Below are 27016 nucleotides of genomic sequence, written 5' to 3'. Positions count from 1 at the left end.
TCCGACTTAATGGCTGCCCCAACCTCAGAATTATAATCGCCAAAAATTAGGCAAAGATGCAAATGACTACACGTCAATATGCGTGGTATAGTTCGCGCAAGGAAAGTTTACCAAAAAGCAGTGGTGGTGTTACGGTTTGTTTTGACGTGTGTATATACACACACCGACGGAGCGATAGGTGCCGGCCAATGGAGGTACTGCGTCTTCCAAGAAGATTAACACATTGGGACATCGTCTGTGGAAGTAAAGAGCGCAGCAAGGGAACAATCCGAAGCGAATTAAGCGCGCAACATATGTTTGCGAATAAAATAATGATACTCTGCGAGGGCAACGGTCCATCACTACATATAATAAAATAAACGCATTTGGAACAATTCACATATTCACGTACAGTGAAACTGAAACTAAAACTGTAATGTACCGGTAACTATCACAATGCAAGACTGATTCTATCAATGTAGTTTCTCTTTCTGCTGTAGTCTTGAATATCATTCAAGCTATCTTGTGACCTTTCCTATTGCCCTCTCTTCCTTATCGCATTGTTTCGTTCGCATTCCTGCCGTCGGTATTCCCTGCTTGCGAGCTCTATAACAGTAAACAAATTATTATTATTATTCTCATTCTCGAAGCATGTTTGTCCAGTAATTTTTGTATTATTTTATATTGTTAATTAATTAAATCTACTTCTGCTTTTCTAAAAAAAAAAAAAAAAAAAAAAAAAACTTGAACTAGGTGCTTTTGGCCTGTTCCTGCTTTTTTTCCCGCGATACCTAACTTTTCTCTAGTAGGTACAGGAAAGAGGAAGTAGGCCTAGTTGAGCGTGGAAGATGTATTTGTGGTCAGATGACACACTAATATGGATGGACTCTAGTGAAGAGGAAGTTCCATACACTGTCGTGATCAGTGATTCTGTTTTTCTATTGTAATAGTGGGAGCCTGTTTTACATTTTTACAGTGTTTAAAGTACTCCGTTTCTGACAGTCAACTGTAGCACACGCTTATCTGTTATCAATATTGTGCAAGATAACAGGCGCGCATAACTTCCTGTTCTGATAATACAAGAAATCGCAAGAGAAACTGGACCTTTCATTAATGACAGTGAATTTCTTGTTTTCGAACAACGCACTGTAATCAGTAAAATTAAACCACAGACTTTCGTAACTTCGGGTTGTTGTATTCCATGATTATAACACTGCAAATACATTTCTGTCACCTCTTGCTCTAAATAACTGCATTTACCAGTGGAGATTTATTATTATTATTATTATTATTATTATTATTATTATTATTATTATTATTATTACCGGTATTATCATTATCATTATTATAGGTCTTACTACTACTACTACTACTACTACTACTACTACTACTACTACTACTACTACTACTACTACTACTACTACTACTATTATTACTATGGTTGTACACATCATACATACACAACCCACTCCACCTCATCTCATCTCACCTGACTCGATTGCATTTAGTAAAGATTTGCATGTTTTGGTGAACGAGGGTCAAGCCAATACACACAATTGTATGTATGAATTAGTAACTTCTAGTAAATTGAAAGAAGTTTCCCGAAGTACAAATATTGCTTATCCAAAGGAAGGAGAATATTTTCGTTTGAAAATTATAAAATGTACATTGTCTATTCATTGTAAGCTTTATGGATTTAAAGAGGGTTGCTGATTTTCACACTTGTAAAATTTATTTTTTTTATGTTTGAACAGAGATTATAGCTTTTTTATTGTTGTGAAAGTCTTGCAATATTTCGTTTATTACAATTTTATTGTACGCTAAACTGGAGAATTTGCTACCGTAGCTTTGAACTGTGCCATTACGATTACGACCAAATTGAACTAAATACACAATGTCGCCAACATAAGGACAAGACGTTGGTCTGTGGCGTCGTTAGAGGAGAAATTGTTTTTTTTTTTCTCTCTAGCTCCTTTGTTCTGAACATTACTGAGAGATAGCATGACTGTTAGTGGCAAGATGTATTTGCGTAAATATTGCGAGGAGATTACGTGGCTTAGATGAGGGGCTCGCGACAGGAACAGTTTTGCTGTGGCGCATGCGCGGACCTCTCGTGCAGTGGCAGCGTGATCCTTACTTGAATTTATTTTCGTGTGTACATTCCAGATCATACTAATTACTAGAGGTTAGAAACAGCAGAACACGTTCTCTGTGTTTGTGAGGCAGTAGCTTGCAACAGACTGATATATGTAGGAAAGGTATTTTTAACGCTTGAGGATATTAAAGAAGTACTCTCTAGCATGGTGTCCACACCTGTGGAGTAACGGTCAGCGCGTTTGGCCGCGAAACCAGGTGGTCCGGGTTCGAATCGAATCCTGGTCGGGGCAAGTTACCTGGTTGAGGTTTTTTCCGGGTTTCCCTCAACCCAATACGAGCAAATGCTGGGTAACTTTAGGTGCTGGACCCCGGACTCATTTCACCGGCATTATCACCTTCATGTCATTCAGACGCTAAATAACCTAGATGTTGATACAGTGTCGTAAAATAACCCAAGCATGGTTTTGAGTTTCTACAAAAGCTTAAATTTTATCTAGGAAACTCAAAACAGAGCATGTACAAAATTTCTTTTAAGACGCAGTCATGAGAGGCAAATCAAAGTCTGTACAAGCCCATTACATTCTATCCCATTCACTCCATTTTGTAGCCATAGCTCAAGTACCGTAACTGAAATTTGATTCTTGTTCCAAATATTAATTTATTGTTTACTATAATTTTGCTTCGTATTGGATTCTGTACTAAAATCATTTTTTCTGTGGTGATATTGCTATTTTAAAATCTTTTGATAATTTGGTGTTTCAGTTATTGTTTGACCCAAGCTCTCTACGCGTCGAGAAGATCAAGGTGGCAGGCTGGACGTACATGGCAGCTTGTGGCCTAGATCCTGGCAGGCGTGACTCCATGAGTTCCATCAGTAAAGCCACCTACTCAGAGCACGTCGCCCTGGTGCTCACTCGCTTTGCAGTCAAGATGATGGGCGTTCTCCAGAACATCAACAAAGAAACGTTCCAGACCTTCAAACTAAGAGTTGGTTAGTTTCGTCAGGTCACTATGCAAAGGGTGTCTGTGAGGTTTTGAGGCAAAATTAGTGTGAAATAAAATAAGTCCCTCATTGGAACTCTCATTCGTCTGATTGTATAAGTCACTACAGTATTCAGGGAGTACCACGTGCAGGCGAAGAAATAGGAGTATATCCAAATTCCAAATTGTTCATATATGTTGTGTTGTTGTTTTCTAATGCCAGGCATTTGACAATAAAGTCATTTGACCTCTTGCACTCCAATATTTTTCAAAGATATTATCATGGTCAGCCACTGAAGCACAGATTTTGAGGTGTTCCGAATCCATTTCTTGGTTTGAGTTGCGCAATGGGCAGTTAGGGGACTGATATATTCCAATTCTATGCAGGTGTTTGGCCAAACAATCATGGCCTGTTGCCAATCTAAATGCAGCTACAGACGATTTTCGTGGTAAATCGGGAATTAACTGTGGATTTTGATGCAGAGAGTTCCATTTTTTCCCTTGGGATTGTGTTATCAAATTTTGTTTGTTGAAGTCTAAGTATGTAGATTTAATAAATCTCTTCACAGAGTAATACGTAGATTTAGTAACAGGTCTGTAAGTAGCAGTGCTGCCCTTCTTTACTAAAGCATCCGCATTCTCGTTTCCCAGGATTCAATTGTTCATATATTATATTGCATCTTCATTTGAGGTGCCTGCGTTGTCTACACCAGTGATTATCAAGCTAGAGGATGCAGCTCTCTGGCGGGTTAAGGAGCACTAAATGGAGATCAGTGAACGAAATTATTTATTTATTTAATCTAATACTCAAACATGCAAATCTGGCTTTCAGGTGTAGCTCTCTGTGAATAATTTCAAGAGAAAAATCGTTCCAGGGCCCAGTATCGATCCCAGAACCCTTCACTTAGCACACGAATGCTCTACCGACTGAGTTACCCAGGAACTACATCCGATACCGTCCCAATTTTTCCCTTTATATCCACACAACTCCACAGATTTGCATAATATATACGTCACTGTAGGTACGTTAACAGAACACCACAATTCAAATTACACAGAGTTTGTGTGCACTCAAAGTTGGGTTTCTGACACCTTGTCAGCCCATTTGAGTTGTGTGGATATAAAGGGAAAAATTGGAACGGTGTCGGGTGTAGTTCCTGGGTAGCTCAGTCGGTAGAGCATTCATACACTAAGCGAAGAGTCCTGGGATTGATACCCGATTCCAGAACAATTTTTCCCTTGAAATTATTAATACTAAAACATTTTGAAGCATTGTCATCTGTCTCGTTGTTTCAAAGTCCAGATTTTGCATCCATATAGAAGAGTAGGTACTGCTAATGTGTTAATAATTTTAACCTAGTTCGTTGTAAAATTGTGAAAGTTCTATTTATAATACATGTGACTTGCAAATTTTAGAGAGTTCTGTTGTTACATCTTTCTCTGTTTCATAAGGTAGTGTGGATCCCAGGCAATTGAAAGTGTTTATTTTTGTACAGTTTTGAATCTTGGCTCTAAATGTCATTGTTTTGGTCTTATTTGTCATTGTAGTTATGTATTGCATTTATAGTTATGACGAACGATTGAATACTTAAAGTAGAAAGGTGTAAAGTGCCAAATTATGAACAGTATTTTATTAATAAAAAACTTTCTCTCAAACAATTTTGAGATTTTATTTGTCGGAAATAAATAAAGGGGCACATATGACAACTTTTGACCAATCTTTATTAATAGTTTGATGATTCTACTAAAATTAACACGCTGAGATAAGAAGAAACTTTACAATTTATGAAAGGTGCTAAGTCCGATAAACATTTCATAGGTGCTGTGTTCTATTTATTATCCACAGATCTGCAAATATTATTCCTTATATTCTTCCTTGGCCTAATATGGAATCATGGCCTTCAAATCTGTATTTTCAGCTGACATAGAACTCAGTGAGGAACTAACTTTAAACATTGCTGATCATATATCTTTCAGGTGTTTCCTTTTTTCAGACCTTTTGTCTTAGGCCACTCTCACTGTACTGGTATGACAGTAAAGAGACCCATCAGAAATGTTGTTGAATAATCTTGATCAAAGGTCTTAGAAAATAAAGCTATTTTCAACTAAGGCGTCACTTAACTGCATTTTAATCTGTATTTTCATGCCACTTACAATAGAGGAAAACGTGCTAATTTTTTTAACATTTAGAGGTAGATAGTATATTATGTTTCTATGTGATCCTCCGCTGACCTTTCTGTTTGTAGAAAACACCACGAAATAGTCCACACCTGTGGAGTAACGGTTAGAGCGTATAGCTGCAAAACCAGGTGGCCTGGGTTCGATTCCCGGTCGGGGCAAGGTACATGGTTGAGGTTTTTTCCGGGGTTTTCCCTCAACCCAATATGAACAAATGCTGGGTAAATTTCGCTGCTGGACCCCGGACTCATTTCACTGGGATTATCACTTTCATCTCATTCAGACACTAAATAACCAAAGATGCTGATAAAGCGTCGTAAAATAACGTAGTAAAATAAAAAACCACGAAATACTAGTCGAGTCAGAAAGTACTCGAACTTCAGGTGGCAACGCCGTGCTCTATAGGCAACTTCTCTGCCTTGTCCGTGTGGTATGTGACCTACTCTCCAGGTGTATAGACGCAGTGTGCCGAAGTGTTCTTTGATATCCAGGGTCTCGTAAATTTCGAGTTTATTCCTGAGGGTCGTACTGTCAGTAAGGAGACGTATGTTGCAATTCTTCGACGTCTTCGTGATGCAGTTCGACGAAAAAGGCCCAAATTGTGGCAAGGGTTCTTCATACCCCAGCACATCGGTTGCTCTTGGTGAGCGAATTTCTCGCACAACACAAAATACCTGTCCTTCCACAACCACCATATTCTCCAGATCTTGCTCCAGCAGATTTCTACCTATTTTCAAAGGTCAAATCCCTACTCAAGGCACAGCAGTTTGCATCACCAAAGAGATAAAAATTCATGCGACGCGTGCTCTGCGGGAAGTGATCGAAGATGAGCTGCAGGAATGTTTCGAGAAGTGGTATGGACGCTGGCAGAAGTGTGTCACTGCCCAGGGGGCGTACTTCGAAAGTGGTGTTGTGTAAATGGTTATATGTCTTCTGCAACAAAGTTTTATACACATGTTCGGTTACTTTTTGACTCTGCTAGTCTAACACTATTGACACCACAAATAAGCAACAGAGGGAAATCAAAACGAATGGCACATTGCACCTTTCTCATGAAAGAGCTCGGTAACTTAGCACCACTGCCATCTTTTGATGGTCTTAATAACATTCTACAATCTTCTGTTGATATGTAATGCTCCTTGGAACCGTGCACCATTCTATATATTTTCTTTTAAATTTGGCACTTAGCACCTTTCTACTGTTAAGTATCCAATTATATTACTGTTTCTAATGTGAAAGTTGAATGCTTTCAGGAATCTCACATGGCAATGTGACAGCTGGTGTGATCGGCGCCCAAAAACCACATTATGACATTTGGGGCCATTCAGTGAATATGGCTTCTCGGATGGAGTCTACAGGAGAACCAGGAAAAATACAGGTGAATGTCATTTTATATTTATGAGAGGAAAAGTTTTCCTTGAAATTATTCAAACCTACTTTACAGGGAGCTACTACCTGAAAGCCAGATTTGCATAATACATTCGTTACTGTGATACGTTAACAGAAAGCCACAATTTAAGTCACGCAGAGTATTGTGTGTACTCATAGTTGAGTTCAGCTCACTTGAGTTGTGTGGATACAAAGGAAAAATTGTGACGGTGTCGTGTATGGTTCCTGGGGTAGCTCAGTCGGTAGAGCGTTCGCGCGCTAAGCGAAGGGTCCTGGGATCGATACCCGGCCCCAGAACAATTTTTTCCTTGAAATTATTCGTACACTGCTATTTTTTAATAATATATTGTTTTTATGAGTAATGTATAGTAGTTAACATTTATTAGAATATTTTTGAGATCTCCCATAACCTCAATTCATTAAGTTATGACGTGTTTACATTTACCCCATAGTTTTAATCGCTTGGGGGTAATTGTAAACATGAATTTGGTGTAATTGTAAACGTGTTTTACTATTGTTCTAATGTTACATTTCGTACTTTTTAGAAATCAAAATGCCAAGAAATTATATTAGAAAGAGACCCTCACTGAACTACACTGTAGAAAAGTCAACTTTATTATTTTAACCCCATTTTCAGGGAAAAGAAAGGTCTAAAAATAATACACTTTTTCTTTGTCATGCTTACCGTTACTGAGGGTTGTGCAATTCTCCTTCTGGCATCTGATTGGTCCTACATTGTCCAATCCGGTTGAGGTCTGTATGAAGGGGCGTATTCATATTAAATACTGGCCCTCATAAGGTCCGAAAGAGTGACCTTGATACCGTGCCCGATGTCCGGAAGGAGAACGTACGACCTATCACAGCAAGTACTCCCCCCATCGAGACCACTATATATATATATACGAGCTCGCAGACTATTTCCTTATCCAACAACTGCTCTGAAGATGACCACAACACAGTGGTCGAAACGTCAGCCACCAACACCAAGACAATGTGGTAGAAGCCCTGAAGCTTATCCACACACCATGTACACCAGCTGCGGAAGCCTACGCGAACACTTATTTAAAATCAGTTTCATTAATTTAGTGTAATTTATAGTAGAATAATAAAACCTGCTAACATCTTCTTACTCAACCCATAGGGGTTAGAAGTAATAATAATAAAGAGAAAGAGCACCCAATGGGTATTCAGTTATTTAGTCTTTGCTATATTGTGTCAAAGTCTTCTTCCTTTTCTCACATCGAAGGATATGTTATCGTTCACACATTTTTGCACATAACGAGCACACACAGTTGTCACTAGGGATTAGAAGTAGAACCCATGTTTTCCATGGGTGACACAGACCCTAGTTTTGGCCCTGATCCATAGTCATACCGTGCTCACTTTGTATACTTTACAAGGAGACTCAAATATGTATGTTATTGGTGTTGTAATGGTATTTAATATTTAATACGTGCTTTGCTTTATGCAGGTGACAGAGAATACAGCGAAAGTTCTGCAGGAGCTTGGCATCGAGTGTGAGTGTCGAGGTCAAATCAGAGTGAAAAGCATCACAAACTTAGTGACGACATATTACGTTCATTTCGATGAAAACTTTGAGCTGATACAGACTTCTAGAAATAAGCTGAACATTGAGATAAGTGACAGCGAAAGCAGAGACTACGAAGAAAGGTACACAGAGCAGAATGAAGACAACACGAAACTCTAACCGAGTGGTCTGAAGAGAATGAAGCAGTATTCCATCTGTACAAATATATGTGCATAGGACTTATTATGTGTGAATACTTTTTTGTACATTACAACTATATTATTTTTAAGATAATTAGAGAGACAAATAAAGCTTTTAAATATTATTTAAGATATATACATCTTGATTACACAACTTTTAACACCGTATCACTTCGGAATATGTATGATAAGTCTTTCTTGTGTTAAATTTTAACGTACCTTGTTAACATGTTTCAACCTATTTTGGGTCATCTTCAGAACTGGTCGTTGTTGGTGTTGGCGCCTCTTGTTTCCTGTGTGGGTGCGTTCGTAGTGTAGAGTCAAAGAGTGTACTGTCATTGCAAGTTATCTTGAACCTTACATCCCCTAAGTCTGTCTTTGGAACTGCTCGGTACGGCGTGTACTCATCAACGTAATGCACGGCAAGGATGCCCCTCCCTCGGGTAACGTGACTCTTTTCAGAAAACGTTGGTTCTTTTACCTTACGGCTCTCTACTGTAAAAGAACTTGGTTCAATACAGACATCATCTTCTCTCGATACTCCGATTTTGAGAGGAGAACATAGTTTCGTAGCAAGCTTTAATTAACCTGTAATGAGTAAGTATTTAAATATAATCGTGTGTACACTCCTCTCTCATCCGGGCTGGGGACCGGCAATGGAGGAGTTACTACAGCTACTTCTGTACATTATATAGGCCTGCATGACTTACACCTTCAGTTAATATGTACATATTCATATAACAATATTTTACAGGCTTATTATTTGAATTTACATTAATTTACAATTATACACAATCCATATCCCAATCATTGCTGCCATCATCGCTTGTTCCAAAATTAATTATTTCGTCAATGGCATCATCCATTCGGAATTATCTTCTTAATCGTAGACAATGTACTACTTTCTGAACACGATAGAATTCTTCGATTGTATCCCGAATAACGTGTTGATCGAAGTCGTCCACTTCAACTTTACACAAGTCCTAATTCTGGAATGAAATAATATGTGTAGTAGAACTATAAGAAAATAATAACTTACAATAGTAATTCATTATGTCGTTCATAGTACACACACTATTGTACATAACTATTATAGCAATAATTTCTAAACATTACATACCTATTCGTTCCCGAGTAGTGTGAGGTTCATTCGGTTGTAATTCAATATTATTCTTAATTCTCTTCACGGAACTAATACTTTTGCCAGAGTATTTAGCCGCTCTCTCATATTCCTTAGCAAGAGGTTCCAGCAAATATTTGTTTAATTTTTCCTCCTCGCAACGCTTAATTTTATTATATTTGCGATAATTTCTCTTTCTCGGCTATGGATAACAGCGTTACTTTTTCTCCACGGTGGTGTGATTTCACCATAATTACTACCCTGTGGTTGCTGCTCCATGGTAACACTACTGGTACGCAGTGAAGGAAATAGTACTATGTTTCTTGACAAGAGATTATGCTGCGGAGCATGCGCAAACAACTCAGTTGGCTCCACCCGCGTTACGCGCTTCCTTCCCTCTGTCCCCGCTCAGAAGGTTCAAGATAACTTGCATTAACAATATGTGTATTGAAATTGAGTTGTGTGTTGAGAATATCGTTGGGGTGTGTTTCCGTGTGTCTGTATATTTCATATTATTCTAGTGTGTTGAGTTTCTAGCTTTTTGGTTGGATGTGCAGTATTTCCATGTCTGTGTTGATGTCTCTGTAGGTGTGGTTAGCATTTGTGATGTGTTCTGCATATGTGGAGGTGTTTTGTAATTTTGTTATGGCTGTGATGTGTTCTTTGTAACGTGTTTAAAATGATCTGCCTGTCTGTCCTATGTAGAAGTTGTTACAACTTCGCATACGGAACAAATAACACTCTACAAAAACATCTCAACACACAAACAACACAAACAAACAAATACAACCACACAGGCATATACAAACTCAAAAGTAACACCTGCAACAACTTCTACATAGGACAGACAGGCAAATCATTTCAAACACGTTACAAAGAGCACATCACAGCCATAACAAAATTACAAAACACCTCCACATATGCAGAATACATCACAAATGCCAACCACGCCTACAGAGACATCAACACAGACATGGAAATACTGCACATCCAACCAAAAAGCCAGAAACTCAACACATTAGAGCAATATGAAATATACAGACACACGAAAACACACCCCAACGATATTCTCAACACACAACTCAATTTCAAAACACATACACTCTTTGACTCTACACTACGAACGCACCCACACAGGAAACAAGAGGCGCCAACACCAACAACGACAGTTCTGATGATGACCCAAAATAGGTCGAAACATGTTAACAAGGTACGTTAAAATTTAACACAAGAAAGACTTACCATACATATTCCGAAGATTATTTAAGACCTTTATGGAGTTCAATGTTGCGTGTGAAGTTTCTTAAATAAAAGATGCAGCAACATCCGAAACTCTGGAGTCACATGTCAGCTCTTATAATGAGTCAAAGCAATAGGGTTGCCAGGTATCTTGTATTGTACGGGTTCTCCTGTATTTTACCCACATTTTCACCAATCTCCTGCCTCATGTATTTGATCATATTTTCTCCCGTAATTTATTTATTTATTTAAATGGTAAATATGAATATGATGCTATGAAAGTTATTCTAATTACATATTTTAAGTGTAATCTACAGTGACAAATTCTCATTAATTTTCAACCTGTTTTGTTAAGGAAAATTTGAATTGTAAAAGTTTCTCAATGAATACAAAGCAAGTGATAAGTATTAATAGTGCTATGAGATTCATTTTTAATTACTTTTATGGTATTTTGAATCGTAAAGATTGTTTAGCAGACGTGCGTCTATGTACGTAAAGTACGACTTAACGGGGTAGCATATTTATTTTACACTTTATGGGCTACGCAACCGTTTCTTTTAACATCTCACTCACAGCCTTCTTTTTTTTTTTGCCATTCATTAAATAGTGACAGCTCCTTATAATTAGGGAGCGGATTTTTATGTGCTAAAAAATGTAAATATATTTATTTTTTATGTGCTAGAAAGTACGAAAATATTTGCTAAAAATAAATATATATATATATATATATATTTTTTTTTTAAATATGACAAAAATACCCTACTTAGGTTGAAAAAAAATGTTACTAGGTACTCACCAACCACACTTGAGTGCTAGTAGTTGGCCGAGAATTGCAGTGAACAACAAAGGTCATCTCCAAATTCTCCATCACAAATGCATGCTGATTATCTCTGAACAACGACTTATACTGTGAAAACGACCTTTCCACGTCACAGGACGTCAGACGTGCATATTTAAAGAGAGGAATGTCACAAACACAAACACCGTCAATTTCACCTACAGGCACACCCTCCAATGCACCTCCCTATTTCAGACAACAGGTTTTTGGATGTTTCGAGTTTTTTATGGTGTCACACAAAAAACTTAAATTTTCTAATAGGAAAGCCAAATCGTTTTTAAACAACCATCTTTCAGTATATCTTGAAGGATAATCGATTGACGAAGCCCGATAACAGGGAGTCTCAACAAGATATATTGCCTTACTCGATAGACATGAGCGAGAGGCGAGAGATTTGTTTAAATTAAATAATGTTCATACTGGAGCTCTTATCTGTTGTGTTTCACAAACAAAGCGTGGAATGAAATCATCTTCAGCAACAATAAACATTCCTAATTATGTGTTGCTCTCCTTCTTGTCCATGTTAATTTATTCTCTGATAATATTGATATTCTGCCTAGCAGTTCTCAGAACTTGAGGCGATACTATTACAAAAATGGAACACGGATACACCACACAGCACATAGAAACACGAAGCAACCAAGGATTCTTAAAAAGATAATGTACTTCTGAGTGATATAATTGATTTAGTTTTAAAATATTTAAAAGTTCTTGTAAAAAAAATATTTAAGTAAAAAATCTCCAAGATTTATGTATTTATAATACATTTCCTGAAAATATGTATTTACATACTTTTTTTTGTGAAAATATGTGTTTTTATGTGAAATAAAATTCGGGTTTTAAACCTGAAACTTCATGTTCGGAATGTTTAACCTTGTTAATTGTGTTTTATCACATGCAAAAAGAATAATTACATAAGAATCCGCTCCTTATTTATAATATCGATCTCGCAATTTTCCTGGTATAGCTCTTTGGCTTGCTTTTCTGCTTCTACCATATTTCGTTAGAAATTTCAATGCAATCCATTTACAAATTAATCTCAGACAAAACCATTTGTAGTAAACAACTTTTGTTTTATTTTCTCTTAAGATATACGATTCAAAATACCATAAAATGTTGTACAATACACGACCGTTATATCAACTCAACATGTTCACATGGATAACTAAACTCGCTTTCGCTCATTTAGATAAATTCCATGCTTGCATGTTAAGTTCTACATAACTATTGCAGAAGAAATACTGAAATCAGAAGTAAACACTGAAATACTGAAACAATTGTCTTTAGAGACAATTAATATTAGGTACCCTCCACAAAACTGGCTTCATTTATACACCGACGGATCCTTGATCTCCAGAGAACAAGGTGCCGGTGCAGGTGTTACGTGCTGTCTCTTCTCACTTTATAGATCTCTTGGGTATGGAACAACAAGTTTTGATGGAGAAATCATTGCAATAAGTGAATGTCTCAGGAATCTTCTATGCCGCATCAATAAATTTAGGAATGCAGTTATATTGCCAGACTCCAAAGCAGCTATTCTATCAATAGTCTCTAAACACACACCTTCATCTCAAACAGCAGAAATGACTAAAATGCTCTCTCAATTATTATCACTCAATAAAAGAATTGTATTCCAATGGATACCATCCCATTGTGGAATCCTGGGAAACGAGAATGCGGATGCTTTAGCAAAGAAGGGCAGCACTGCTACTTACAGACCTGTTACTAAATCTACGTATTACTCTGTGAAGAGATTTATTAAGTCTACATACTTAGACTTCAACAAACAAAATTTCATAACTCAATCCCAAGGGAAAAAATGGAACTCTCTGCATCATAATCCACAGTTAATTCCCGATTTACCACGAAAATCGTCTGTAGCTGCATTTAGATTGGCAACAGGCCATGATTGTTTGGCCAAACACCTGCATAGAATTGGAATATATCAGTCCCCTAACTGTCCATTGTGCAACTCAAACCAAGAAATGGATTCGGAACATCTCAAAATCTGTGCTTCAGTGGCTAGTCATGATAATATCTTTGAAAAATATTGGAGTGCAAGAGGTCAAATGACTTTATTGTCAAACGCCTGGCATTAGAAAACAACAACAACATAACTATTCCGTAATTATACTGTATATAAGATGCTCCTAAGGGTCAAACATGTCGATAATGTCTTGCTGGAACTATTTTGGCAATTATTTCCGAAATTTCCCGTATTTTCAGTTTGAAAACCAGGAAACCCCAAAAGGCAAGGAACAAAGAGCCCTATATCTTCCATTTTATTATGCTGTACTGGCTATTCCTTCATTTTGACCTAAAATGCCAATCTGTTCAGTTTTAATTTGAAACGTATTTCAAATGCAAACTGAGAAACTTATGTCTATGAAGAAACTTATGCCTAGGAAAAAAACTAAGACAATATGCCAGTGCTGTTGTATTTTTCTTTTGTTTCTTTTCTGAGGAGACCCGAAGGCTTACAGTGCAGCCTGAGGCATATTGTGCTGACTTCCTTATTATGAGATGATTGTTGAAGTTCTTAGAACTGCATTCCTGAGAGTATGTGATTCACTGCTTGATGCCATTTTATCGATTCAGCTACAGCATCCAGGTCTGACAGAGTCCGCATGAACAGGAACCCTCCCCCACTCTCCCTGTCGATATTCTGCAGCCTTTTCAGGTCGATGTCATCTATTCGCAAATCACGTACTACGTCCTACTGCATCCTATATTGACCTGAAGATCGCATTACCATAGTTATCGTGAGTCACCATGGTGTCGATTTTGCTACACAGCTTTCAGGTCTGACAGTTCACTGTGAAAGCCTGCTGACCACTAATAAGGTGGGGGGGGGGGGGGTTGAAATGACAAGGGGTGGTTTCTATCCTCTTCACATATTGGGGTAACAAGTTGTTGCAAGTTATAAAACTGGGATTTTTAAGCCCTTAATCCGTAGTCATCCCCCTGGAAATTATGCAAACCCCTCAGACAGATGCCATCTATATGTACAGACCGATTATTTAGTCCTGACAGCTCAGCGACGCGAAAGTGGGGAAGTAGTAGGAGCAGTGGGGAGAGCTCCGGAGCAGAGATAAGGGCGAGCGGTCGGTAAAGGAATGCAGTACAGCTTAACACAATGCTATATACCGATCGCTCTGACTGCAGGCAACAGATTAATCTGAACATTTTTTGTTTTATTTTATTGGGTTATTTTACGACGCTTTATCAACATCTAGGTTATTTAGCATCTGAATGAAATGAAGGTGATAATGCCGGTGAAAATGAGTCCGGGATCCAGCACCGAAAGTTACCCAGCATTTGCTCATACTAATCTGAACATCCCTTGGTGTAATTTAATGGACTTGCCTGACACAGGTGCACATTGTCAGCGACTGTCATGACTAAATAATCATACTGTAAATTACGATACTGTTTGCTACATCTCCTGTTCAACCTGAAACTATTGAAGATGATAAATGAAGTTGAATTTAATGAAGCGAAATGAATCCGACGTACAAAAGTGAAAGTTACTCAGCAATTCTGCTTCAGTTGTTTGAGGGGGGAAAACCTGGGAAAAAATCTAACCAGGATTTGAACTCTGGCCCACTCGTTTCACGGTCAGACAAGCTAGCCATTACTCCACAGTGGACCAGGATCGTTATATAGATGGACTGTTTCACTCCCTGTATAATTATTGATAATTTATTAATAACATAAGATGTTGTCATAGGACTAATCAGAATCCTACTGATGTAATAAGAGGCTAAATGCGTCCTGAAGCCAACACAGAATAGGGTGACCAGATCCTCTGATGTGGAAAAGAGGACATTTGGAGCAAAATGTGAACCAACCTAATAAAAGTAATGACGAATAGATATAACAAACTAATATCATTTAGCAATTTCAAATATATTAACAATAGTAATACAATACTTTGAGTATGATACTTTTACGAATATTAAGAAATAAAAGATACCAAGTTCATTGATACTTCCCCGAGGACGATATTCCTTGCAAGAGTTCAGGTTTCTCTAATAGATATTTTTGCACATTGTGTTTGTATTGTATTTACAGCTATTGTTCTTAGGCCTTGAAAGTTACAATTCCCACACAGAAATTTGTTGCTAGGGAAAGTATTCTTCATAACATAAAACTATACTGAAATAGACACATTGCACTGCACTTATTGTTACTTATAGTCTCGTCGCTCTAATTTCCGGTAGCCAATCACGTTGCAGGTCGGCTACATTTAAACGTGTGCGTCTTGTGATTTGCTGATGAAGATGTTAAGCATTTCCTAAGGCTGGATAAATACTTAATATATAATCGCCCGCCATTTTGGCTCTTTCGTTGGCGTTTGCAGAAAGCACACGAGGATGTTATTTGCCACTCAATTATTTGCTGAATTACAGTGCATTTGATTTATTATCATAGGAGCTATGACATGACAATCTAACGGTGTGGCAAATAGATCCGTCTGGTAGCTCGGCAACGAAAGAACAAAAATGGCGAACGATACTACCTACCTAGACTTTATAGAGCCTTGACTTCCTAAGACGTAAGCAAGGAGAAGGAGTCACACTGGGAATAACAGTGTCGTGGCTATAGTTCCCATTACAGTATAGTTTTGCAAAGGCTTTGGAATAATAATGCTCTAAATTTTCAATACAAATTATATTGTATTTGCAATTTTAAAAATATGATCGTGCAAAAAATGTTGTGCAATACAAGTTTGTGAAATGCATTACAAAATCTCGGAAATTGAAAAACTTGCTCTGCTTGCTTTTAAAACTTTTCCTCGATTTTGTAAAAAGCACTTTCCAATCTTGTATCATAATATACTATTGCAAAATTCTTGACAAGAGTATTCCTTAAAATTGTATTTTTGACCTTTTACAAATTCTATTGTCAATAGTGATGCTGTACAACAAAAAGAATTGAAACTTGCAGTGTAGGCTTTCACGGCCGGAGTTTATAGATCTAGATTCATTTTCCGGGCTGAGAGGCCGTGGTCTATTGGTTGGTTTTATACCAGACATTTCGTCTGCAACTGCGGCAGACATCTTCAGTGGTATCCGAGGTCGCAAGACTCTTCTCGGCGTACCTGAGGCAACTCAGGCCTCTCAGCCCGGAAAATGAATCTAGATCTATAGAATTGAAACTACTGTTATGCCGCCATTACAAACTGCAAAGGCGTCAATAAAGAAGAATATATGCACATTTTGATAATAAATGATCCTACGTATGTTCAGGAAACGAAAAGAGGAGAACATTTTGAAAAATTAAAAATCTGTTCATGGACAGAGGACCGAGGCGTAAAAATGAGGGCATGTCTGCAAAAAAAAAAAAAGGTCTGATCACCCTAACATAGAAACAGCTGAACATATCGTGCATGGAATATGATCACAGCACACTGGCACTAGTTGCAATGCTCTATGTTCAAAGCAAACAGACAGCAGCTTGAAATGGGTGTGGAGCTGGTAAAGGAGGTGACACAGAAACAAATGGTGGTGGGAGATACTTCTTTGTCCATCACTTCTGACCAGCACACAGCTAACGAGAAAGATAGGCTATGGCGCGACATCACATTCTTACTCATAACATGGCCAACATTGAACAAGTACGTTTAACATGAGTTTAATATAGCAATTCCTTTGTTTTTTCAGAACTTTGAACATGTATTTATATTAGGCGATGTCAAGATGGCCATGACTAGACCATGATAACCACATGACTTCAATTCACATCTTAGCCTGTCCTCGTTAGCCACATGACCAGAACTACAACAACAGCTAACTTTTCTTCTTTTTATTATACGTTTATTATTTTATCTTCATTTTTTTTTTGTACAATTTTAAATGGCATCACTACTTGTACTTACAATGTGATTTCTAGTCCATCATTTTACAAAATTTATTCTTTCATTCTGAAAAGATTTCATATATAAATTTTGTCTCTTTTACACATAGATCATCTCCTGGAAATATGTAATGGTACAAAATGAAATAAGTAAATGAAAAGATAAATTAATAAACAAATGTATAAATAGATAATTCCTGTTATTAACAATGCCAGAAGAACCAAAGTTATAATGTACAATGCACCCATCTTTTGTGTTATGGGATTTTATGATAGCTCAGTTGATGAGATGGTTTCAGGCTATTTGTGGTTCTGTACTGGGCATGTCTTCTTCTCCACTTCCAGAAGAGCTTTATCTTCCAGGCTCGTGGCATGGGGATAGTAAGGCAATCCTGTCCTACTGGCAGAGATTGGCAGTGTAATTGGAGCACAATTACTTCTCATCTTGCACATGGATCTCCACATCTGTGCTTCAGACATGTCTCCATGGAATGACCCATAGTTGCAATGTTGAATTTCACCTTTACAAAAATAAATATTGAAAATCACTGCGTACCTATTTACAATTTAATTTATTCCAACAAAGTAAAAAACTAATAAAACACTGAAAATAATTTAGAAGACAATGGAATTCAAGACTGGACATAAAAAAGATTGTAAGCACTAATGTCTTTGAAAATTAGTTTTTCCTAAAAAAAAAAAGTGTGTCCCTGGCTCAATCCACTGAGAAAAATTATGTCCCATTGTAATTTTATTTAAAGCCTAGCTTCTCCCATAGATATGCAAAATGTATCATGTTACAGTACTATTTGCCACATCAATAAATTTAAGAATGCAGTTATATTGTCAGACTCCAAAGCAGCTATTCTATCAATAGTCTTTAAACACACACCTTCATCTCAAACAGCAGAAATAACTAAAATGCTCTCTCAATTAATATCACTCAATAAAAGAATTGTATTCCAATGGATATCATCCCATTGTGGAATCCTGGGAAACGAAAATGCAGATGCTTTAGCAAAGAAGGGCAGCACTGCTACTTACAGACCTGTTACTAAATCTACGTATTACTCTGTGAAGAGATTTATTAAATCTACATACTTAGACTTCAACAAACAAAATTTGATAACACAATCCCAAGGGAAAAAATGGAACTCTCTGCATCAAAATCCACAGTTAATTCCCGATTTACCACGAAAATCGTCTGTAGCTGCATTTAGATTGGCAACAGGCCATGATTGTTTGGCCAAACACCTGCATAGAATTGGAATATATCAGTCCCCTAACTGCCCATTGCGCAACTCAAACCAAGAAATGGATTCGGAACACTTCAAAACCTGTGCTTCAGTGGCTGGTCATGATAATATCTTTGAAAAATATTGGAGTGAAAGAGGTGAAATGACTTTATTGTCAAACGCCTGGCATTAGAAAACAACAACAGCAACATTACTATTTGCACAAGAAAGCTCTTGTTTTCTACGATATGTCCAGTCTTCAATTTGTACTGACTACACCATCCAAAAACGGATAAAATAAACGTGTGTTTCACATAGGAAAAATAAAATTATATACAATGTTCTTTGCCAATGATCAGATGGCTCTAGCAACATCAGAAGATAACAAGAAAAAAATGTGCATATTAAAAGTTCTCAAGAATTTCGGGAGGAATAAAAATTCTAGCAAAAATAACGAGTCAATGATTTGAATTGCTTGGAATTTAATATAGGCGACATAGAAGATTGAAATCTGGCTCAAAATTAAATGCATTTCAATTTCTTTGTAGCACAAAATTAAAATCGTATTTACTATAAATTAATAGAACCTAAAATTCAAGATTTCACACTATTAACAGCACTGTTCCTTTGTGGCTCAGATTGTCAAACAGCAACAATTACATCATCGAGGCTAGAGAAATAACATTTTTAGAACCAGTGACAGGACACGAAGTGATAGAAAATGAAACTAAGAAATATGAGAACAGTCAAAATAACATCGGTCTTAAAAACAAATAAACATAACGAAAAATTAGTATTCATGAATACTACAATTTCCCTCCAAAGAAAAAATATAGTAATGATAGTAACTGCAATTCACAAGAATGAACACGGTATATTGGCCATGTTGGTGGTGATGATTTTATTTAATTAAAGTTTTAGTTATTCAAACGTTTCGAATTTGGTAATCAGAAAGAAATGTGAAAACATGTGATTCTAGGCTATTTTAAAGTAAAATATTAACATTTCCGAATCCCTATAACTGCGTGGAACGTTTAATTGGTTGGTGGTTATGTGATTTCAAATACTGGTAGGTCACAGCTTGATGAGAAAGCATAATCATAAAACAAATATCATCTTTTAATTAATATCGTAACCAGTGCAAGCAAACAAATGCAGCATTCACTGCTCAACTCACTAATAACATTCTGAATGCAACATATAGGCAATTATATGATTATATTCAAACTTCATTTATTTTTCCAATAATGATATGCTGCAGGTTGCATCAGCCTGCTGTCACTAAGGAATTGATATGTTGCGGGTTGCATTGGCACGCTTCCATTAAGGAGCAAGATGCGCGTTGAGTGTTACAGAAATGATAAGGGGCATTTTTCCCAAAGAAGTTTCCATTTAAACATTCTACGTTAAAAACTGAGAGGAACTGTACAAATAATAGGATATGCTTGCTTTTTACATACTGAAATCATTCATCATTGCAGGAAATTAACAAAGAAATAACTGTTAATGTTTTATGAAATGTAACATGTGTTAAATTCGAACATGCTGCAGTGTTATAATAACAGATGAATTACTATTGGCTTTTCATTACTGGTACAGACTCAGAAACAAAATATGGACCACCTGAATTGTTAAAACACTGAGCATGCGCAGTATGTTATAACTGGAACTTGGAAAAATTCAGTGGCCCATATTTTGTTTCTGAGTCTGTACAATAGTGATATGTTATAACTAATTTAACCTAATTGGAAGTTCTCTGAAATATTTCCCTCGCATTTTACAAACGAAAGATGCTTTCACATTATTTTCAAGTACTGTAGGCTACCATACTATAAAACCAACTCGAAATATAAATTATTACTTCTATGTACCGGTACAGACCCAGAAACAAAATTCAGGTTGCTTAAATTTTGTTTCTGGGTCTGTAAATATTTTTACGTAATTTTCGTAACAATAAAATGAATGAAACATTTTCGACATGACTAACGTAACACAATAGAAAATAAGTCTTCATATTATCAATCCAATTGGCTGAAATTTATGGAAACTGTAGGAATTTCGATTCTTCATCTCCCTGCATTCTACTCTCTTTAATCAAGAACAAGCCCAGAAAAATACCGGTATGAAAACCTTCCACATTAGTATAAGTTCCCTGCAACAATAATGTTTGGAAAATCAGTTAATTTAGTACAAACAAGGAAAAGTTTTGAACACGAACTATTATACTGACATTTAGAAATATTGGACTCCAATTTGTAAGTGAACGTATATGTAGGCCTACGTGTGAATACAATCAGTGCCAATCGAACAAATATCATGTACCAACCAAATTCATCGGAGAAGACACAAATCGATTGACTGATAAACGTTTTGAATTAACTCATTCAGTAACTCCGTATTCTTCGTGGCCATAACTGTATAATAAAATTACTATTCAATATTTCGTCATTGTATGGTACCATTTCAAAATATTACGTAATTTTACGATATTGAGATGAAATACATAGAATCATGAAATATGTAAATATTCATACTCTTGTTTGGCATTCATATTTAATTATGATCCACGTTTTACGTAATTGTCAGTGTTATCAATATACAGTTTTTCACTTGGCATGATAGAAAGCAAATAATTATTCTTACATATTTTCTAGGTAAAATTCAAAATGTATTTCGAGAAGGCTGTGTACATGTCGGATTTCGGTATTCAATTTGTTCATTTGCAAAGAATGCCGGTCCAAAGATACATCACGTGTGGACTCCGACCAACGGGAGTTCACGCAGCTGCCGCCATATTATCCCGACCTGAAGAGAAAGTTGTCAGGAAATCATTTGGAATGAAACAACAAAATTCATAAATGTGTTTAAATTAACGGAGAAACTATGGTTAAAGAAAGCAATAGTGTAAGAAACAAGAAATTGCGTTCTTCCAAACCTTATGATGTCTCCAACGTAAGTAAACTAGCTTGCAGTCATCACTTCGCGCGTAATGCTGAAAATAGATCAGTAGCAAAATATAACGACCCCTTGCAGAGGATTTGAATAGACATAAGAATTAAAGTCAAAAATACTCGTAAGACATAAATATGGTCTATCTGACATTTTTGCTATAGTTCGCAATGGAGGTTGATAAAAAGATAAACGTGTTGAGTTGCATCGCCTGGAACGGATCCAGGTATTTCTCAGAATTGGAGGAATACTATTGTGTCCCGTAACACTTGTATATGATGACATACAGTGATATTTGTGTATATAACAGTTATGGTCAATGCAGCTCTTTGTGATGTAGATTAACATACCATTTATTAATGTGTTTAGTTATGCGTAACCATGCTTTAACTGCATAACCATGCTTTAATTGGATAACCATGCTTTTAACTTCATAAAGGTATTACATTTTAGACTGTCATTGTACACGTAACCTCTTTCGCAGAATAAATATGTTTTCTATGTATTCTGTTACAGTCTTTTGTCAGGAAGGTTACTTCTCGTGTGACAAACCTTCTTCCACAATCAACATGGCTGAGCAAGTGGTTTACCTCGTCTGTCGATAGTGAGGGCCAAAATAAAGATGCCTTGAATTCAAATGACTCTGGTTCAGAAGATGAAGACACCAATGCAGTTCTTGCTCCTCCGTCAAAGAGAGCGAAGATTCCATTGAATCAACAGTTTCCTCCAAACAGTTTTAAAGTGTCTCCTATCGTTAGTGACCAAGGTATGTTAAATTCTTTGTGATTATGAATGTCCACAAAGTTACGTGGTTTTTGTAAGTGTACGTTTTTGTGAATGACTTCAAATGCAGTTAGACGAGACTAAAGCCGTGTCTCAAAGCTACATTTTCAGCTGAAGTGAACTACCTGTAGATTGTTGACTGAATATCAGAAATTACGATCCAAAGCTACGTTGTAAATAGCAATCAAGTCCGTAGTAGCTAGTAAACGAAAATGCTTGCTTGATTGTTGATTTGTAGACTAAACAAACATGGATATCTCATTAACAATTGGATGAAATCTGATGGTTCTTTGGAAATAAAATGTGAGTTCAGTGTAGAATAACACGTTAACTTGGAACATTGACATTGTTGGTATCTGCGTTACATTTGTTTAATATTGTGATACTTCAGGCCCTTATCATTTCCACATATATTTCGATTGTTGATAGCTAAACGTAATCTTCATAAAAATCTTTTGAACATCATTTACAATTGAGGACGTTTTCACAAAACTCGTTATCTACATTTTTTTCGATTTTGAGGTTTTAGCGTATCCTTATGTTATTGGGTCAGGAGAATCCAATGGTGCTATCAGAATTAAGCTAAATTTGGTAAGTATATCAGTAAATTCATCTTGAAATAAAAGAGATTTTTCAAAACTCGGTATCTACAGTTGTGTATTTTAGAAAAGAGTTGTCTTGAAAAAAAAGAAGATTTTGTAGATAACGAGTTTTGTGAAAACGCCCCTCATATTCTACATCTTCCTATGTTTCTTTTCTAGTGTCTGAGGAAATTACCGTTCAGTTCATAAACCTGAAAAACTGTTCATAAACACAGAATTAGAATTAAAAAAAAATAACTGATAACTTGGAATTAAACTGCATTAGGACACTGCCTTCTTAATTTAGTGCTATACCTTAATTTCATGGCTTTCAGAAAAATAGTCTGTGAAGAAGATAATGATTCCAGCATACATGTTCAAAGCTCTCTAGTCTGTAGTTTACAAGCCAGCTAGTTGCTAGTTCTTAGTATGTAGTATAGACCTCAGCTTTGAGACACGGCCTCGCTGTTCTCTTAATGCCGTTGATGACGCAACTGTAGGCGTTACTTTTGAGGAATTTTAATTAGCCCTAAAGAGTAAGAAGTTTTCAGACTTAACTACATACAACGTAACCTAATCTAAATCGTCGCCGTTCAATTTTGGAATCTTCAAGAATTTAATTATATTATTTGGGCTGTAATTCATTTGAATTAGAGAAATTGAGTGAAAAGATGAAGTTTTTCTATTGAAATATAAAATAAGAATACTTTTAAGTATAATGGCTCATATTTTCGCTACTGAGATATGAACACTTTAGAAATTGTAATATTTCAAAGATATCTTCAATGTGTTTTTCTTGAAATGTGAATGCTTCAGTGTATGAATGTTGTTAGCTGCAGAAAAATAGGAATATCATTGTCGTACTTAGTCTCTTCTTTCTTTGACCCAATGATTTCGAGGAATACTGGGTTTCATTTCAAAGTGTGTCATGACGTCACTGTTGATGAGTCAGCAATTTGAAGCGAGTTTCAGCTTTTGTGTCAGAGAAGTTGCCTATTAATCAAGGCGTTCAATCTGAACTTGAGAACGTATAACTACGGTATAACTTGAACGTCGTAGCAACAGATGGTGGTCTGTACGGTCTGTGTACTACCATAACCTGTTTCGAACTGTGTTTTCCGCGGCCAAGTCGTACCCAGGATATTTGTTATCGGTTGCGTACGGCAACATTCCACAATACAAATCAAATGCTCCGTGTCCATGTTGACCGTCGAAGTTAATGTCAACAAATACGTAAGTAATCGTCTTAACCCTCTCCACATATCCCGACAGTAAGAAAAAACTCACTTCAGTACATGTTTCGAAACAGTTCACATTCCTGACACTACCGGCATTACCGTACGTATCGGTAAGTACTCTTCTGAATGAACGCAGTACTTGCTAGGCAACTTCTCTGGCACATAGGTAATACATCTCTGCAGAAGTGTAGGAAGATTGAATTCTCTAGGCTCATCGACTAGCCACATGACTACATACAGCAAGCCATGACACACTTTGAACTGAACACCCAGTATTATGTATATGTATAGTAAATTAGGAAATATTTGGACCTATTCTCTGCTATGGATGTAAGTTGTGGGTTCCTAATTAAAGGAAGAGAGAACAAGTAATAGGTAGATAATAAGTTAGTTATTTAACGACGCTGTATCAACTACTAGGTTATTTAGCGTCGATGAGATTGGTGATAGCGAGATGATATTTGGCGAGATGAGGCCGAGGATTCGCCATAGATTACCTTGCATTCACATTAAGGTTGGGGAAAACCTCGGAAAAAACCCAAGCGGGGATCGAACCCGCACCCGAACGCAACTTCAGACCGGCAGGCAAGCGCCTTAACCGACTGAGCCACGTCGGTGGCTAGTAATAGGTAGAGGTAGTAGCTAAATTATTTAAGCTTTTGCGATTGACAGATAGTACAGAATGGAGATAAAGTGACAAGTATGGATGCGGAGAAGGATGTGTATTTGTTTCGTCATATTTTTTGCGTGAATGATAACGGAACGAAGGAATACATCAGACCATGATGTACACAGACATGTGCGTTAAGAATACCCAGGCTTATCTAGGTTAGCAATTGGAATTGGTTTTTATATAATAAAGCAGAAATTTTTGTGTTAAAATTCAACATAATATTAGAGAAATTTTGAGAGAAACTAGTGCAGTGATTTTGGAAGTGAAAAGCTTATTTTTGGTCTAGGAGAAATGCTCGTCTTTTACTAAAATACTACATGGCTCATTGATGTATAACACCTTAAACATTAAACTTCATGTCTAAAAAAATCCCTTATAAATTCGCCGATTTTCATTTCTAAAATCACCTTAACTTCCAGTGCACTAGTTTCTTCGAGTTCTAGCATGTTTAAGCAATATTTTATGCAATTCATGACTGTTTTTGTTAATATAATGTGAAATTAGACCTAAGTAATGGTAATGAGTTTGAATTTTATTTCTTAATTTCTGGAAGTATGACTTGCATGTTAACAGGATCGAGTCAGCAATCAAGTTCATCACGAGTTATTCGAGATGACTTCACTACAGATGGAGCTGTGGCAGGTCCAAGTGGGATCAACACGAGACAACTTGTGTCCTCCACTCCAAATATCCAGCCGACAGCATCGCATATGTTGGCTGGTGCTGAGCGCAAGATGAATGGTATGCAAAGTTTTTCATTACAGTTTTGTTTGATATAGAAATTTCGTTGCTAAAATTCTGTACAGTAATGTCACTGATATTACTGATGGATTGTGAACCGTGGATCTTGAAGAAAGTCGACTGAAGTGAAATTAAGAGTAGTAAGTCATGTACCCTACATTAAGAGATAAAAAAAAAAAAAGAAACTTATGCGAGATAAAAAAAAAAAAAGAAACTTATGCAGAAATAAAATATTTGTAGTTTAGAATGGAATTTACGGGGTAGGGGAGAAGGGGGCACTATGGCCCAACATTGCGACTTATTACGATCTGTTACACTAACCCTCAAGCTAGGCGCATTCCCAAACCCACACTGGCTGACTACACTAAGGTTCACTGCATATCCATGTTTTGAGCAGACCCCCCCCCCCCCTTTCTTTCCTAGGCCAGCCCCTTCCTTGTGTTGCCAGCTGGTGATCGGGGAATGCTATGGAATGATGACGAAATGGAGAAATGATGACAGAATGATGTAGATGCCAAATAGGGGGAAAAACGAGAGAACCCCGAAAAAAAACCCCAACTGTGACCTTGCTCGCCACAAGTGTCACTGTGATTTTTCAGTGAAAAGATCTGACTGGGACTCAAACCTGGGCTGCCTACGTGACAGACCGGAGGTCTGACCACTCAGTCACCGTAGGGGTTGAATTTCAGTTTAGAAACTTCATGGAACTGAAATTGTGATGTTATTATTGTTAACGAAATGGATAGACAAAACTCAGTTTTCTGGTACCAGCCCCTTTACTTCAGAAACCACCACATTTTACCAACACATGCAATGAGAAAACCATTTGAGCTAAGATAAAGATGCATTTATTAAAATATGTCATAATTAATTAATGAAACACATTATACACTCGAACCTTTTCCTACAATACTGAGAGTCTCCTCAGCGAATAGGGATTATAAAGAATGGACACTTCGCGTCGGTACCTTTGATGTAGCCGGATTGATTTCAATGACCTTCAAGCCAGCTAAAGCGTGAGATTCTGCTTTCTCCCTAGAGTTGGCGCTGACATCACACCAGCTAGCAGTCGACACAGCGGAAATATAACACACATAATTAATACATCTAGGTACATTATGTGGCGGCCTGGTAGCTCAGTTGGTAGAGCAGCTGGCTACGGACTGGAAGGTCCGGGGTTGGATCCCAGGTGGTGACAGGATTTTTCCTCGTTGCCAAACTTTCAGAACGGCCCCAAGGTTCACTCAGCCTCCTATAAAATTGAGTACCAGGTCTTTCCTGGGGGTAAAAGGCGGTCAGAGCGTGGTGCCGACCACACCACCTCATTCTAGTGCCGAGGTCATGGAAAGCATGGGGCTCTACCTCCATGCCCCCCAAGTGCCTTCATGGCATGTTACGGGGATACTTT

At 37.1% G+C, this 27016-nt stretch overlaps 2 protein-coding genes across 4 annotated transcripts in view; both read left to right on the top strand.

Annotated features, from left to right (window-relative positions):
* Positions 1 to 8477, top strand: part of LOC138710788 (adenylate cyclase type 2-like) — a 207162-nt gene extending 198685 nt beyond the window's left edge. For all 3 annotated transcript variants that reach the window (XM_069841938.1, XM_069842018.1, XM_069842098.1), the window contains 3 exons: positions 2839 to 3067; positions 6489 to 6613; positions 8096 to 8477. In XM_069841938.1, the coding sequence (XP_069698039.1) occupies positions 2839 to 3067; positions 6489 to 6613; positions 8096 to 8332 (591 nt within the window). In that variant the 3' untranslated portion in view covers positions 8333 to 8477. The remainder of the gene's footprint in view (positions 1 to 2838; positions 3068 to 6488; positions 6614 to 8095) is intronic.
* Positions 8478 to 21383: 12906 nt separating this feature from the next.
* Nup153 (Nucleoporin 153kD) overlaps positions 21384 to 27016 on the top strand; it is a 48099-nt gene continuing 42466 nt past the window's right edge. Inside the window, exons 1-3 of the mRNA XM_069841820.1 lie at positions 21384 to 21595; positions 22109 to 22358; positions 25441 to 25608. Of these exons, the coding sequence (XP_069697921.1) occupies positions 21527 to 21595; positions 22109 to 22358; positions 25441 to 25608 (487 nt within the window). The 5' untranslated portion in view covers positions 21384 to 21526. The remainder of the gene's footprint in view (positions 21596 to 22108; positions 22359 to 25440; positions 25609 to 27016) is intronic.

Source organism: Periplaneta americana, chromosome 1, assembly GCF_040183065.1.
Source record: "Periplaneta americana isolate PAMFEO1 chromosome 1, P.americana_PAMFEO1_priV1, whole genome shotgun sequence".
Classification (NCBI taxonomy): Eukaryota; Metazoa; Arthropoda; class Insecta; order Blattodea; family Blattidae; genus Periplaneta; species Periplaneta americana.
The sequence above is the reverse complement of the archived record's forward strand: the minus strand, read 5'-3'. Positions and strand labels throughout refer to the sequence as shown.